General features: G+C 42.2%; 1 protein-coding gene across 2 annotated transcripts in view; it reads right to left on the bottom strand.

Annotated features, from left to right (window-relative positions):
- Positions 1-1,569: 1,569 nt before the first annotated feature.
- Positions 1,570-14,209, bottom strand: part of robo4 (roundabout, axon guidance receptor, homolog 4 (Drosophila)) — a 28,624-nt gene continuing 15,984 nt past the window's right edge. For both annotated transcript variants that reach the window (XM_015337680.2, XM_015337681.2), the window contains exons 10-19: positions 13,626-13,797; positions 12,815-13,009; positions 12,364-12,406; positions 10,953-11,068; positions 9,883-10,197; positions 9,558-9,665; positions 8,800-8,944; positions 7,866-8,099; positions 6,945-7,315; positions 1,570-3,154 (exon numbers count right to left, since the gene is read on the bottom strand). In XM_015337680.2, the coding sequence (XP_015193166.2) occupies positions 2,925-3,154; positions 6,945-7,315; positions 7,866-8,099; positions 8,800-8,944; positions 9,558-9,665; positions 9,883-10,197; positions 10,953-11,068; positions 12,364-12,406; positions 12,815-13,009; positions 13,626-13,797 (1,929 nt within the window). In that variant the 3' untranslated portion in view covers positions 1,570-2,924. The remainder of the gene's footprint in view (positions 3,155-6,944; positions 7,316-7,865; positions 8,100-8,799; positions 8,945-9,557; positions 9,666-9,882; positions 10,198-10,952; positions 11,069-12,363; positions 12,407-12,814; positions 13,010-13,625; positions 13,798-14,209) is intronic.

The following is a 14,209-nucleotide window of genomic DNA, read 5'->3' as shown; positions in this document are numbered from 1 at the left end:
CTGTCCATTAAAATCACTAATCGCCCTTCCTCTCAGCCCAGTGAACCAGTGAGTGAACTGTAGTGAGTCACTACCGCCATGTCTGTAGTTTGCTTGCCAATTTTCTGTCCAGTGGCAGTTTTGTATAACTGTTTACTTAAATTCAATTCATTTGTGTCATTTGCCATGCAGATGGAGACAGAGCTTTAGTTGAGCTTTAATTTAGACCAAGGCAGAAGGCATGTGTTGTTAGCAGAAAGGGCAGTCCTGCTCATTGGGAGTCTAACAAGTGTTTGATGAACAAAGAAGGACGAGTCAACAAATTTTACTATGGTTTGTCAGGTAAAATCTAACATGGTCGGAGATGGACCTAAGACAAAACAGGCCATCATGTAGCAATTTTAAAGACTGAGCTGAACAGTAGCTACTGTAAATACCTGTGATGAGGTTTGTATTACTCCTGTGTGCCTAGCAAATGACATACACAGCAGTGAAAGGATTTGAAAGGTCTGAATCTGATGGCTTTGAGGCCGCAGAATTACTGTGCTTTAGCCTGATAAAGTAGGTCAGTGGATTAAGAACAACCCAGTAAAAGGATGTTTATTTTGGCAGCAGTTGAAATGCAGTGGCGTTTAGATTCCAGGACAGGTTTCAGGATCCAGTGCTGGAGGTTAATGGATTTCTGTAAGGAACATATGGCTTCAGATGGTGTGAGAGAGAAGGATAATCCATCAGGGCGCCTGCAAAATATGTAGATCAAGAAGGAGTTTTTTCGAAGGCTGTGATGTTATTTTTTGGGGGGTTTTCCCACGGGATTAGGTGTTTACAACAGCCTGACATGCCCTCAACCTAGGACATATAGATAAATGGTGACATTTTGCCAAACAGGAATCCCTTGCAGTGTCAAAAGATTCCAGTTTTATTTAAGATTAAATGCACATATTCTAACAGGTCAGCTCAGGCATAGCAGAAAAAAACAACACAAAAAAAATATATATTATATATATACACATTTATATATATATACATTTTATATTTAAAAAATATATAAAGTGTATATATATACTTTAAAAATATATATATAGATGGGTTTGAAGTATTTTGAGTAAGGCAATTCTATGCTTCAGGTATGTGGTTAAAGCACATATGCACATGGAAGCTCTAATCGGGTGGCTGACTAATTGACTAATGGCTAACGCATCGCAGCTGTGGGTAGGTGTAGGCACTGTTCAAACACAGCAGCTCTGGCAGCCCTGCTAGAGTAACTGAAGCTTTGACAAACAAACAATAGCAGTGGTTCTGGTGTATTTCAGGAAGGAAATTTTTTTCTGTGAGTTTTTTTTTGTGGTTGGAAGTTTAAATTAAGTTATTCTCTTGACAGAAGGGAACAAAAAAAAGTCTTCTTTTTAGTCTTTCCAGTGAAGCTAAATAAACAAGTCTTTTTTTCCCCAACCTTTCAGTATGTTAATGAAATCTCAGTGGGTGATAGAGAAGTACAACGGTGAGACAGAGATACCGATGTGCTAGTCCTAGTTCTTGGAACTTTCTAAACTTTTTGTTTGTATGGAGATGTACTGCTCAAGCAACAGATAAAATCTAAAAACATATTTTATTTACATCAGTAAAGCCAGTGTTAGTCACTTCAGAACTTAAAGTGTCACAGTTAAGTAGAATTCTTCAAAATACAGAAAAACCTATTTACAATGATACTCTTCTATAGCATGATATGTTAATCCTCTTGATCATCATACTAATTTAATACAATTATATTAGTCCAATCTTAGTAAAATACTGCCTATTCCTGTACTACAAAAATCCCTTAAATATATAACTAATTGGTTTGCTTGTATACATTTCTTCAGATATCCTATGCCAAATTGCATGAAATTTAAAACTGATTTCTATATTTGTCCAAATGTCCCTGACAGCAAAGAAAAGGTACATTTAAAACTGGTTTCTGAATCCTTGTCCTAACAATAATGCAGTAGAATCCCATTTTTATGTCATAAAATAATACTTACAGTGCCTTAGCGTTTCTCATAAAATTAAAGTGGCTGAAAGCACCAAAACAGGCATGGAAATGCTTTTAAGAAAATTCTGATTGATTAAAAAAAAAAGCTTAGAACCAAGGCTGGAAATATAAGCAAAATGAAGATAAACAACTGCAAAAGTAGAAGCACAATGAAAGGCACTATTGTCATTCTTCTTGCTTTAGAGGAAGGGAAAAGATGCATTTAGGAACTAAATGGATTGCACTTTGAGTTTTATTCCATGTAAATCAGATCAATAGATAATATTCTCTGGAGTCTTTTGGGAATGTGTTACAGCGCTGCAGAAATGCAGTCAATTTGATGTTAACACCAAGGCGATGGGAACTGTCATGACTACAGCCAGAAAGAGCAGGGTGAATATTATATCAGCAGACCGGGACAATTTAAGGCCAAAACCTTTTCTCCCAGTACTTTAAAATAACCACCCTACACTTAGTAAGGATCTACAGTTCTACTTTGCTTTTTTTGCATCCTCTAGTGCAGTGGTTCTCATCTAGGGCTCTGTACAAGGGTGTTCCCCCCCAAAAAAAGGGAAACTTCCCCCCCAAATCCAGCAGTATGTAAAACCAAAGGTTCCACAGAAAATGCACCCTAACAGCAGATCAGCCCATGCCCTGCTACATTTCTGCTTTCAATTATCTGCCAATTAGCATTTGCTTTATTTACACTAATTGCATCCTTCGATTCTGGGATGGAACAGAGGGGGCCCTCCTGAAAGGAGGTCTGTAAGGAGGAGCCCCAGCTGGAGAGGGCGAGGGGGAGGGTCTGTGCTGAGGTATTCGGGACGGGGGCGCAGCGCCTTGGCAGGCGCTGGTACAGTTTGAGGCAGGCAGGCTTTGGGAAATGGGGGGTCACAGTGCGTTCCGCTCAGATGATGCCACTTTCTGGAGTTCTCTACCCCCCCTTGCCCTCTGCCTCCTTCCCGCTGTCCTGGGGTGGACCTCGGGGCTCCGGAACCGCGGCCCCCAGCCTCTCTCCCCAGCCCCTTGGGGCACCGTACTGAGCCTCCATCTCCTCCATCCACGCCGTGCTCCAGTCCCACGCCGGCAGGGGGGCCCGCTCCCCGAAACAGGCCTCGTAGGGGGGGGGGAGCCCACTCAAGGGCGAGGCGGGGGGGGAGAAATCTGGGGGAGGAGGGGAAAAAAAAAGGTTGGAATGAATCCGTCTGCCGGTTGTTCCATTCACAGACACACTGAGGCTACTTCACACACGCTGTACAAGCGGAGGAGCACATGCAGAAAGACTCAGGCAGACTTTAGGGGGGAGCGGAGACAGATGAAATTGCGTGGAGACAAGTGCACAGAGTTACACGCAGGTGGCAAACTACAGAGTAAAGACGGGAGACGGATTCAAAAAGCCACCCATGAGAGGAAGAAGGTTTTTCGATATTGATGAGTTTCCCCCTCTAGACCATGTGGGGGAGCAATAAAAAAACATATTACAGGCTGTTCAGATCTGTAGTTATAAGCAAATTTGAAACGAGCCTGTTGCTGAAATTGTACAGTGGATTTGTAGAAGGTCAGTTACAATATTGTATTCACCCTTGGCTGCAGAACACAGCGCTGAGGTATGTTGTCAGGCTTGAAGGAATGTATCACACTAACTGGCTTAAATAACAGAATCTATTAAGCTCTGAAAACTACAAGGGATTGTTTCATCCTACATGAGTATATGACTGTTCTGGCTGGGCTAGTGCCCAAGCTAGATGAGCTTTATTTCTATTTTCGATTACAAGCCTTCTTATGACAGTATAAAAACATTTTCAAAGAAAAATAATGAAAGCTTTTAAATCATTCTCTGCGTCGATTTTATCCTTGTGATGAAACTGCGTAGGGTTAAAAACAAGCAATAAATCAAATAAAGACACGAAGGATAATTGTATAATTTTTTATAATGGATTAGGAGAAGCTTTCTATCCCTGAGTCATTCTCCTGTTAGCTGAGAAGGTGAAAGCGATTTTCAGAAACTGATTAGTAGCCCATATACCCACCTCCCCCACACCAGTAAAAAAAAGAAATGCTTTAGGAAATATTTAAAAAATGGGGGGGGAATGAATAAATGAATTAGGCAATAACATTATCTTAAGTTTCATGCTCCAAAACCTACCACATACCATAATGTCACTGTTGTGACAGAACCACGACCCCACATGTTTATTAGGATTGTTATAGTTCTAGTTGTTAGGATATTTAGCAGAAGCTGAAGAGCAGTTTCAATGGCAGTAGAAGTGTTAATTTTACAGGATGGAAACTAGCTCGGGAAGAGGCAGCAGATCCCTTTGGTTCAGACACTTTGATGGATTAGGAGGCGCTGAGCTGTAGCTGGTTTGCCAGCTTGTCTCCAAGCTGCTCACCGTCTTCCCTGTCAGGGCTGAAGACGGAGCAAAAGATAGAGTTTGACCCCAATCAGATCACATTCCCTGGCAGGTCAGTTTCACAGACCACACAAGCACTAAGTACACTAGCCCACTGGTCTCGAGGGCGCTGCTCGGATGGTGTTCATTCAGGGCTGAATGTGTGAGCTGCGTAATAAGACCTGCATCACATGAAGTCACTCTACAACTCTGGGGCAAGACATAGTTCAAATCACACATATTCTCCAAAGACAAAGAAGCAACAGCACCCCTGACAGGTGGAGATGAAGAAAACTCCACCTTCATAAAAAAAGGAGCAAGAGTGAACACCCTTCCTTTTTCCAGAAGATAATAAAGTCAGATTATTTATTTAATTATCAGCTTTCAAAGCTGCAGTTCTGGTGGATCTTCAGAAATGCATACACAATGCAAGCTTACGCAGCAGATGATAAATGAGGCCATGTTACAGGTTTAGAGCTGGAAAAGACTGGGGGATCTAGAGAAGGTGCTTATTCTAAATGCATTGATTAATAGGTGCTCACCAATGTCCTCTCCTGATTTTATCTGTTAAATTGCATAACCTATCAGATTTCATTTTAAATTAAAGGTAGCCATGCAATTATGACTCTCGGTGAACCGTGTTCTGTTTTTTACAGAAAATAGAAAGAAGCATTTTAGCTATATTAGCAATGATTGTTAGTCCCAAAAGTGTCTGGAAAGTACACAGTTGGCCAAAAATACCAGCCTTCAGCACCGCAAACATTCAAGTCTGCAGTAAATTGATTGATTTAGTCAATGTGAAGTTTTTCAGTGACCAACTGTGACCAGCAGAGCTCCAGAAAACATGGAACACTCTTCTGCACTGATTGGGGAAAATGGAAGGCAGCTCTTGTGTAGCACGTTCTGAAATTGATACTTCCTTGGTGGTGACTTGTATTAAGAACACAACAAGAGAAAGGTGCAGACTCTCTGAAAAAGGAATACATCCGTATTTGATTCATCCATACAGAGAGCTCTTGCAACCCTTTTTAAAGTCACTTATACAGATGTTTTTTTTTTCATCTCTGTCTCTTAATGCTCACACAAGGATTTAGCTATTGCAGCCGTCATGGGCTGCCCTACATTACATATTTCCAGATTGAATATTAAAACTGAAATCAAATAGGATTATTTATACTCTTGCAGCCAGATAACACAGCATGAGATAGAGGCCCAGGCCATATGCAGACCCCTACTGAGGGCAGCAAACGACAAAAAAGAGGTTTGCTTCTGTGTGTTTGTGCTAGAGGAGGGGGTGGTGGGGCTGTTTGAAAAGAAATCAAATTGGGGAAAAAGAAATTACGAAAGCCGAAGTGAAGAATGTCATTGATATTAGGTTGTAGAAGGGATTTTAGAAAAGGAACATTTGGCATTAAAGCCAGACAACATTAAAACGAGAGCTGAAGAGTGAAATCACAGACTATCAGAAGAAAGAGTTCAGAGAAACTGTTTGCTTGGGACATACTGCATTTTCGTATTAATTGCTCTTCAGTTGAGATACTAAATCATTAACTAAACCTCTCCAAGGTGGTATTCCATGGAACTCCTAGAAGATTTGGTGTATTTTAAAGCTAAAACTAGAGCATTTTATTCTATCCCGAAAGCAACTGGGAGATCTCTCTCTTGATTCAATAAAACGGCAAAGCGTCTGTAGACAGTGCTCCCTGTTTTACCACCCCTAGAGTAATCAAATTCAACAGAAGAATCCAACAGAACCAGAAGTCAGAGTATTTCAGATGTTTGTGCTGCCTGTCAGTGTCAGCTGCTGATTTTCTGTCATTGACAAGGGCAAAACAGAACTTTCTGCAAAGGCAAAGCCTGTATTCTCCAGAAGATGACAGCTTCAAGACAAAATGTTAATGTAAACACCAAACTACTGTATTTAGAAACTTCCAGAGAATGGGTCAAAAGTGAACTTCTAAAAATGTACTAAATGTTACAGTAAGTGTGAAATTAGTTTTTCTCTTTCAGAGAAGTTTTCTATGTGCTCTGACTACACTAACATAGAGACCCCTTTCCTGGTACAAGTGTGCCATCTAGTGTAAAATGCCACAAAAGTCGTTCCATAGCTTTGTACACAGTATTTAAATAAAATACTCAGCTACACAGTTTATATGGTTTCAAGACAATTATGGTGTTTGGTAATAAAGTATAAGTATTTTTTATATATGTATTAAGTATGCCTTAGAAGAATCAAGTATTGTACTTTAATACATTATAATTATTTTTTTCTTTGCAATGAACACATTTTACTGACTTGAGCACCTTTCTAATCTTTTTGTAGCACTAATTTTCCTCATTTTAGTCTTTTCGAACATATATTATAAGAGCACTACTATTCACTGATTTTGTTTTCTATGGGGTTAGCACAGACTGCTAATAATATTCCCACATATACATCCATATCTAATTATTTCTAATACATGTTAAAGAATTCTTTTCTCCCTTCATTTATTAAAATGATTCCCATGTCAACGCACTCCTCTGGGTCTCCAGAAGAAGTTCCCAAAAGCACCTCTTACCAGAAAAAGAACTGCCGCCCAGTGTTTCCGCGGCGACAGCCAGGACCCTGGCGAAGTTGGCATCGTTCATGAAGGAGCCATCCGAGGAGCTGAGCAGGCTGGCACGGGCGCTTGGCGTGTTGCCCCCTGACACGGAGCCCCAGCCATTCCACAGCGAGCCCTCCCATTCGCTGCCACAGGACGAGGGGGTGTGGCAGCGTCTGGGCACCCCCCCTCGAGGGCAGAGCTGGCGCGACCCCGCCAGGTCCAAGTCCAGATCCTCGCTCACATCTTCTGCTTCCAGGTCAGAGGGCAAAGGGCCGCAGATGTATCCAAATGTCGGTGTGGGTGAAAATGGACGAGGTGGTGAAGTCGGACTTTCAGCCAAAGCTCTGCAAGAAAAAAAAAAAGATGTCATTCTGTCAGACCACCAGATACAGAAAAGATTCACAGATCAAGCCTACTGTGTTTAGAATTTAAGTTCAGACGTGAATGAGTGATTGCTATATTTCATCTTGTCTTTCGTTTTCTTCTAGTCAATTTGTTCTTCTGCTGCAACAAATAGTTTTCAGGTTAATGAGCTACAGTATGTCTAGAAGTTGGTAGCCCCCAAAAACCTCATATAGTCTCATATATAATCTGCAGGTCCGAGTTTTAACAACGACAGAAAGTACAAATGACGAACAGTTTACAATAGATGTAAAGGCATATTTACAGATTATATCAAAAGAACACAAGAGCTGTGCAGACTTAATTTGGTTGATCTTTATCTAAAGTGTAATTGTATCATAGTATGTACCCCTGACAATGTTATTGATATACTTTATGTTCTCTTGTTTGTACTGGATGCATTTTTGTTGTTAGAATAATTAAAAAAAAGAAAGTACAAATGACTTCAAGCTGAAGAAACAAGTGTCGGGCAGATCCCCGCTGGTACTGTACCTGTGTCTCTTGACCTTGGGGCTCAGTTCCAGGTACCGAGCCACCTCCTGGTGAGTGAGGGCGCCATCAGTCTCCTCGTCCACAGACAGACAGAAGGAGGCAGTCGAGAGGCGGCTGTAGGAGAGGCTGGGGTGTGAGGGGCAGTCGGCCGTCACCGCCGCTGGGGTTCGGGAAGTGTCTCCTATAGACCGCACGGAGCCCCCGTCCACCGTCAGCCTGGTGGACCTGCTGGATCTGCGAGAAAACCAGCAATTCAGACCCTCCGCCATGCACACTAGGCCGCTAAAAGTCTCTCTGCCCCCCACCCCCCATCTCGAACTACAAAGCCAAATTACTTCCTTGATCTTATCGTATTGAACCACAGGGGGACAATTCCTCCGTCTTTCCCCTCTAACTCGAAGACCAAAATGACTTCCTCAGCTTTTTATCTAACCACAGTGCCCACATCGCTTTTTAATCTATAGCACAGAGCCTAAACACTGTTCTGCAGTTTCCTAATCCATCATCTTTGAGCACTGTGTGAGAGGCATTTCCTGGGCCTCAGCATGCATTCAGTACTTATATCTCCTCCTTACTGATCCTATTGTCTCCCAGCAGCTTGGCTCAGTAGAATCACAACATACTGGAGAACTGCACTGCCTGATCGCTCATGTTCTTCCGAGGTTTATACCTGGCCTCTTACTCCAGGCCACAAAATGTCACAATATTTTACCATGACTCAAACCGACCGTTTCACTGTCGGTGGGGAAAATAACTTTGGAAAACTTAACTAATGTCCAAATAACTAGTGAGGACAAGGAGCTCGATTCAGAGCAAGTCCTTCATGAGGAGTGGGGCTACTTTGCTATGCCAGTGCTTCTGGCAAGGGTCTCGATAACTGTGCGGGGAAGCACGGCGCTGTAGGCAGAAGGAACATCAGGCGAGCCATACGCACTCCTCCTCGGAGCTCAGGCTGTGGGTGTCGTGGTCAGTCTGAGGCAGAGGGGGCAGGGCAGGCAGCATGTCGATCAGACGGAGTGATGCCGAGTAGTGCAGGACCCTCGGGGAACCAGCCAGCTTGGGGCACTCCGGAAGGGCACCTTCAAAACAACAGGTGTACCTCTTTACCAGTCATGTACGGAGGCACAGGGGGACAAGCGTCCCGGAGATGCAAATTAATTCCCCTTGTGTCTTCAAACAAGACCTCAGCATCATAACCCAGTGCCCATTTTCTCTTTTTGTAAATGAAAATGAAACTGATTCCATGAGAAACCAGTAAGTTGTATGTTAAGCATCTAGGCCATCTTTTTCATGAATTTGTGAGCACTGTGCTGAAACTTAAAGGAAAGAACGAACCTCTTGTGGTAATAAAACTGCATTGCAATCAAGAACTTCTACTGAATCACTTTTTTTTTTTGAAGAGCAAAAGCTTTGCCTTGTCAAATAGCCGTCTCGGCCTTTTAATACTACTTTTGTGACGAGAGTGGGACGTCTCGACGATTGCTAGAAAATACTCTTTTTAGGGGTTCCATATGATGCTCCAAGACTCGCTGAGAACATCTGGGAAGCTAGATGAGTGTGGGAAGTTCACTGATGTGGCAGGAAGTGCCTGCTTCCATGGTAACATAGCCAAATTCCTAGAGTTAGCTGAATCCACAGTGGATGAGTGGGAAGTTCACAGGCCCTTTGATATGAGATTCATACAAACTGTACCTCGTGGATGATCAGTCAGTCTCTGTAGGTTTGAAGTGGGCACACTCCTAAGTGCTCCTGATTGCTGGCTTGTAGACACCAAAGGAGCACTGTTGACTGCATGAAGTTCTGTAGAACCACAAGAGCACAGGTGCCTGCTGTGATAACAGCTAGACATGTACAAGTACAAGAGCTGAGTCTTCTTAAACGCAGAATAACAATGTTATCTGTCCCATTGCTTGATATTAAATATCCTGCCTGGACCCATCCATTTGACTGGTTAAAATAAAGATGGAAAATAAATATCTCAAAAGTCACTACATTATTCGATGTGTCAACCTCTTACCTCTCTTATAGTTCTTCTCCCAGGATTCTTTGAGCACACCCATGTTGGGCTGGACAGGAAGGGCCTGTTTCCAAGGTAACACCTGTGTATCTCGGCTGGCACTTGTGTTAAACACCGGCTGAGAGAAACGGATTGGATCCGACACCTTAGGACTGCAGTGTGGGATCTTAGTGCATCGAGCAGGGCTGTTGAATGTCTTCAAACCCGCTCCAGACAAGTCTACATAAAAGGTGCCATAGAGGCCACAGCTATCGGGTACAATAGGGACAGCTGTTTCTTGAGGACACGGCTTCTTTGTTCCCTTTAAAGGTAATGCTACAATAACAGAGGAGAAGGAAACTCATTAACAAGTGCACATTATTTCATTCAGAACCAAACCTGTACATTTCACAGTGAATCTGCACACTGATTCAGCCTCTTTCTCCTGCCCTCCTCCTCCACTTTCCAATAAGAACTAAAAACATTTTTAGGACCGGTTAATAGTCATACTTCTAATGGACGATTACAAAAACATACATCAGCCACAACAAGCCATAACAGCATTTGAATTTATGCTTCACATTACTAAAAGAATCATTACCGCCTGCATCAGAGCAACACCAACAATGCAGTTTAAGTAGAAATGCAGCATTTTATAGTTCAGCTTTTGTGGGGATTTTAATAAAATGAACCAAAACTGTAAGTGTCTCACATCTTAAACCTTTTTGTTATCTACAGTTTCTAAACCGGATGGCCTAAACAATAAGTTATTGCTCAATCAGCAGACAAAACATGAAGAAAAGTGGAACAATTCACACTCTTCTTTAGAATGAAATCATGAAGAGATAAATGACTGTCTCCACTTCCTCATCTGTTTCCTGTTTTGAGCATTATTTGAATCAGCATCATCACCTGCGTTTTGTTTTGTCTGGAGGACCTTTTGTATTTTATAAACATCATACACATTAGCACTTGAAGGGACACTTACTTGTTCATTTCTGTAACCGACAAATGAGCGATGCTAAGGGCCGAGTAAATGTTAGTGAATCCCTCTCGCATGTCAGGAGGAAGCCTTGACCTCTGCTACTTACTGGTCTTCCTGAAGCCTGGGTTCTCCTGGCTCTGGGCCCACAGCCCAGGGTAGCGCTCGGAGCAGGGGGCAGATTTCCATGCACTGGAGATCCAGGGGGAGTCTGGCACTGCCATTCTGCAAAAGAGCCCACAGTGAAACACTAGACACTTCACATGTGTGAGTTTGCACAAATGTTACAATGCACGAATGCAGTTCGATCAGGTCCACAGGAAGCACGCACAAAGCATCCAAATTCCAGTTCCCGCACTCCCACTAATTATTATTCAGTAATTAAGGCAAAGAAGAGGCAAGATTCACATAAGAATAGTGTTTTTAGTGTGTAGAAGTGGAACGTGGTAAGCACGGATCGAGTTTGGAATTTAACGCAAATTAGTGTCACTTAAAGGGATAAAGCACCAGAGGGTGAGGTGAGATACACCAGACACACGGAGAAATGCATTAACAACACATATGCACGAGGTTATTAAGGACCTGGCATCACCTGTGTGAAGCCAGACTCCCAGTATAAGGATTTGGTGTGTGAATAGTCCGGGTGGACTCAGGGCAGTCGGACCCTCACTGCCAGGCTTGGTGAGGGAGTAACACGGGGAGCTAGACCCTGACTGTTAAGGGGACAGTTAATAAGATCCATCTAAACCCCGGAAGGGGGCAGGTTCAGAGCCAGTCCCACAGGGGGATGGAGAAGTGCTGCAGACATGTTGAGTTAAGGGAGAAAAGACGGACGTCTTGCGGCGAGGCGCCAGCTTGTGACCCCTCAGGTTCGAGCGAGACCTGAGCTAGGCAAAGACCCCATGGTTAGGAGTGAATCCCTAACAGATAAGCTAGCAGCCTCGGCTGTTTCAGTGTTGGACTGCCAGTAAATAAGAAGGTGGTAATAGAGCAGACCGACCTAAACAGAATCGACCGGTTTGAAGTTATTTCCACTACTTCTGATTTGAGGTCAAAACCCTGTTAAAAACGGCAACTTCAGTCCGAGCGCCAGACTAAAACAGATTTCCCCCCTGCTCAGCCAGCACCCAGGGGGATCTGCTACAAATGTGCCTGCCATAACTCATACGCCTCAATTATATTTAAAACTCAAGTATTTTCCTGAGCCCAAGTAAGTAAGTCACAGTAGAAAATATTTTGTATCAGTGTTTATGTGTAGGTTCAGTAGGCTGATTAGGGTTTGACTATTTGGTCTTGAAAGTCCAGAACCTAAAATGTGGATCTGGTTTAGTTGTTTTGGGTTTTTTTTTGCTCACAAGAATCCAAACAAAGCAAGCTACAGTATACAACGGCAGTCGAGCTCAGGTGATGAAACACTGTCCTGTACCAGAGTTTGTTAATAGTTTTTAAGTAGTTGCAGAGATTCTTTTTATTATTCAACATCTCTTTTTTTTGTTTTTCGACCCTAGTTTCTCAGTTACCTGTGTTTGATGATGAGGTCCTCACTGGCCAGTCTGTACAAGCCTGAAAACAGAGACATAATGAGGAAAGAAACGCTCCCCAAACAACTCTTTGTTTCAGCTCATACATTTTCTGCTCTTAATTAAGAGGCTTCCTAAAAGTAGTAACATTTGTTGAGAGATCTACTGAAAGTGTAACCTTACAGTTCAAGGTTGCAAGTTTTAATAACAACGTGTCCTTGCTTTGTCTGCTTGATGTCTGGTTTGTATTCAGTCAGACCTCCATTGTGTTAACACTAGTGCCAGTCTGTTCAGTGAAACAAATCCTTTTTATGACAATGCATCGTTTGGCACCAACACTGTTAGCAGAAACATTAGTGCACAATCCAATTAAACATTAAGACTACATCTCATCTTCTTCTTTAGTACTCTGTGGTGCTATGGGTGATACAGTATATCCCAACTTTCTGACCTGCAGCTTGGCGATGGGCGTGTTTCAGCTCTGTGTTCCTCGAGTGGCGACGGTACAGACACACCACTGAACCCATCAGGGCCACCCAGAGAAGGGCACCAGCACTGCCAATGAAAATGGGGCCTCGCACGACCCCCAGGACTTGCTCCATGGCAGTTTGGCTGGGAGGTTTTGAAGTTAAGGCCTCTTGGGGCTCTGGGGGAGACAGAATGCATTCACTTCAATACTCAGTGTAGAGCTACTAATGAAATCTTAAGCCGAATAACACTGTCCAGTATGTAAGCATGTCTATGAACCTTCACAAAGAATCAAGATCCTAAACAAAGAGATGTGTTCTGAAAAAGAACAGGAATCCCAGAGAATATCAGTTTTGTATTATGCTATCTCACAAAAATATAGGGATGTAAGTAAACAATTGTGAAGAAAATGCTTGGTAACTCTCATCTGCATAAACTAGTAAAAAACATAAAAGATGTGGATATTTAAAGATAACAGGTATTCTGTCATTCCGAATCCAGTTTAAAACGTTAACCTTATCCTTATCAATCCTAATTTAGGAAGACCATGTCATATACAGATATATATACAGTATGGACAGAAAAGGTCTCTATTTTTCATGCGTTTTCATATCTGGTGTTTGTTTTTAATAGTGACAGAACATAATACACGAGTGATACAACATGGCTAGAATTTAATTCATATATACATTAGAAATGGTTCAGAAATGGCCATTTTGTTAGTCCTGAGAGCTACACTGTATATACACTGTATGGATGATTCTGGACCCAGGATGATCTGATGTGACGCTGACCTATGAAGAGGCTATGGGGTTCACTTGGCACCCCAACTCCTGCTCCATTGAGAGCTGCCACTCTGATCCAGTACTGTGTGCCAGGCTCTAGTGACCCCATCTCCAGGCTGTGAGTCCCACTGTCCACTGTCCAGTTGGAGGACTGATGACCCACAGAAAAGGAACACCAGACCTGAAACAAACAAACAACATTGATATATTAAAATATCTGATATAGTTAATCATTTTCTTTGAATAATAATTTTCCAAACGAGCACTTTGGCCCGGCAATAATTGTCCTCTCTCCCTTCCTCGCCTACCCTTCTCTATGGTTTTCACAGAATGGTGCTTCAGTATGAAAACAATAACATTAATGGTTAATTATTTTGAGTTATTTGCTTAAAGTCATTAACAGATGCATAAAATTAGGAAAGAAATTCACTTCAGCTCATTTATGGTTCGGTACAATATTAACATCATTTCAGTCAATAGCAAACGTGTGAACATTAGGTGCTAGTCTGCACTAAATGCATTTAACACGAACCTTTAATATTACAAATACAGTAGTTAAAAAAATATTTAAAAATAAAGGAAATTCTCTATCT

Source organism: Lepisosteus oculatus, chromosome 23, assembly GCF_040954835.1.
Source record: "Lepisosteus oculatus isolate fLepOcu1 chromosome 23, fLepOcu1.hap2, whole genome shotgun sequence".
In the NCBI taxonomy this organism is placed as follows: Eukaryota; Metazoa; Chordata; class Actinopteri; order Semionotiformes; family Lepisosteidae; genus Lepisosteus; species Lepisosteus oculatus.
The sequence above is the reverse complement of the archived record's forward strand: the minus strand, read 5'-3'. Positions and strand labels throughout refer to the sequence as shown.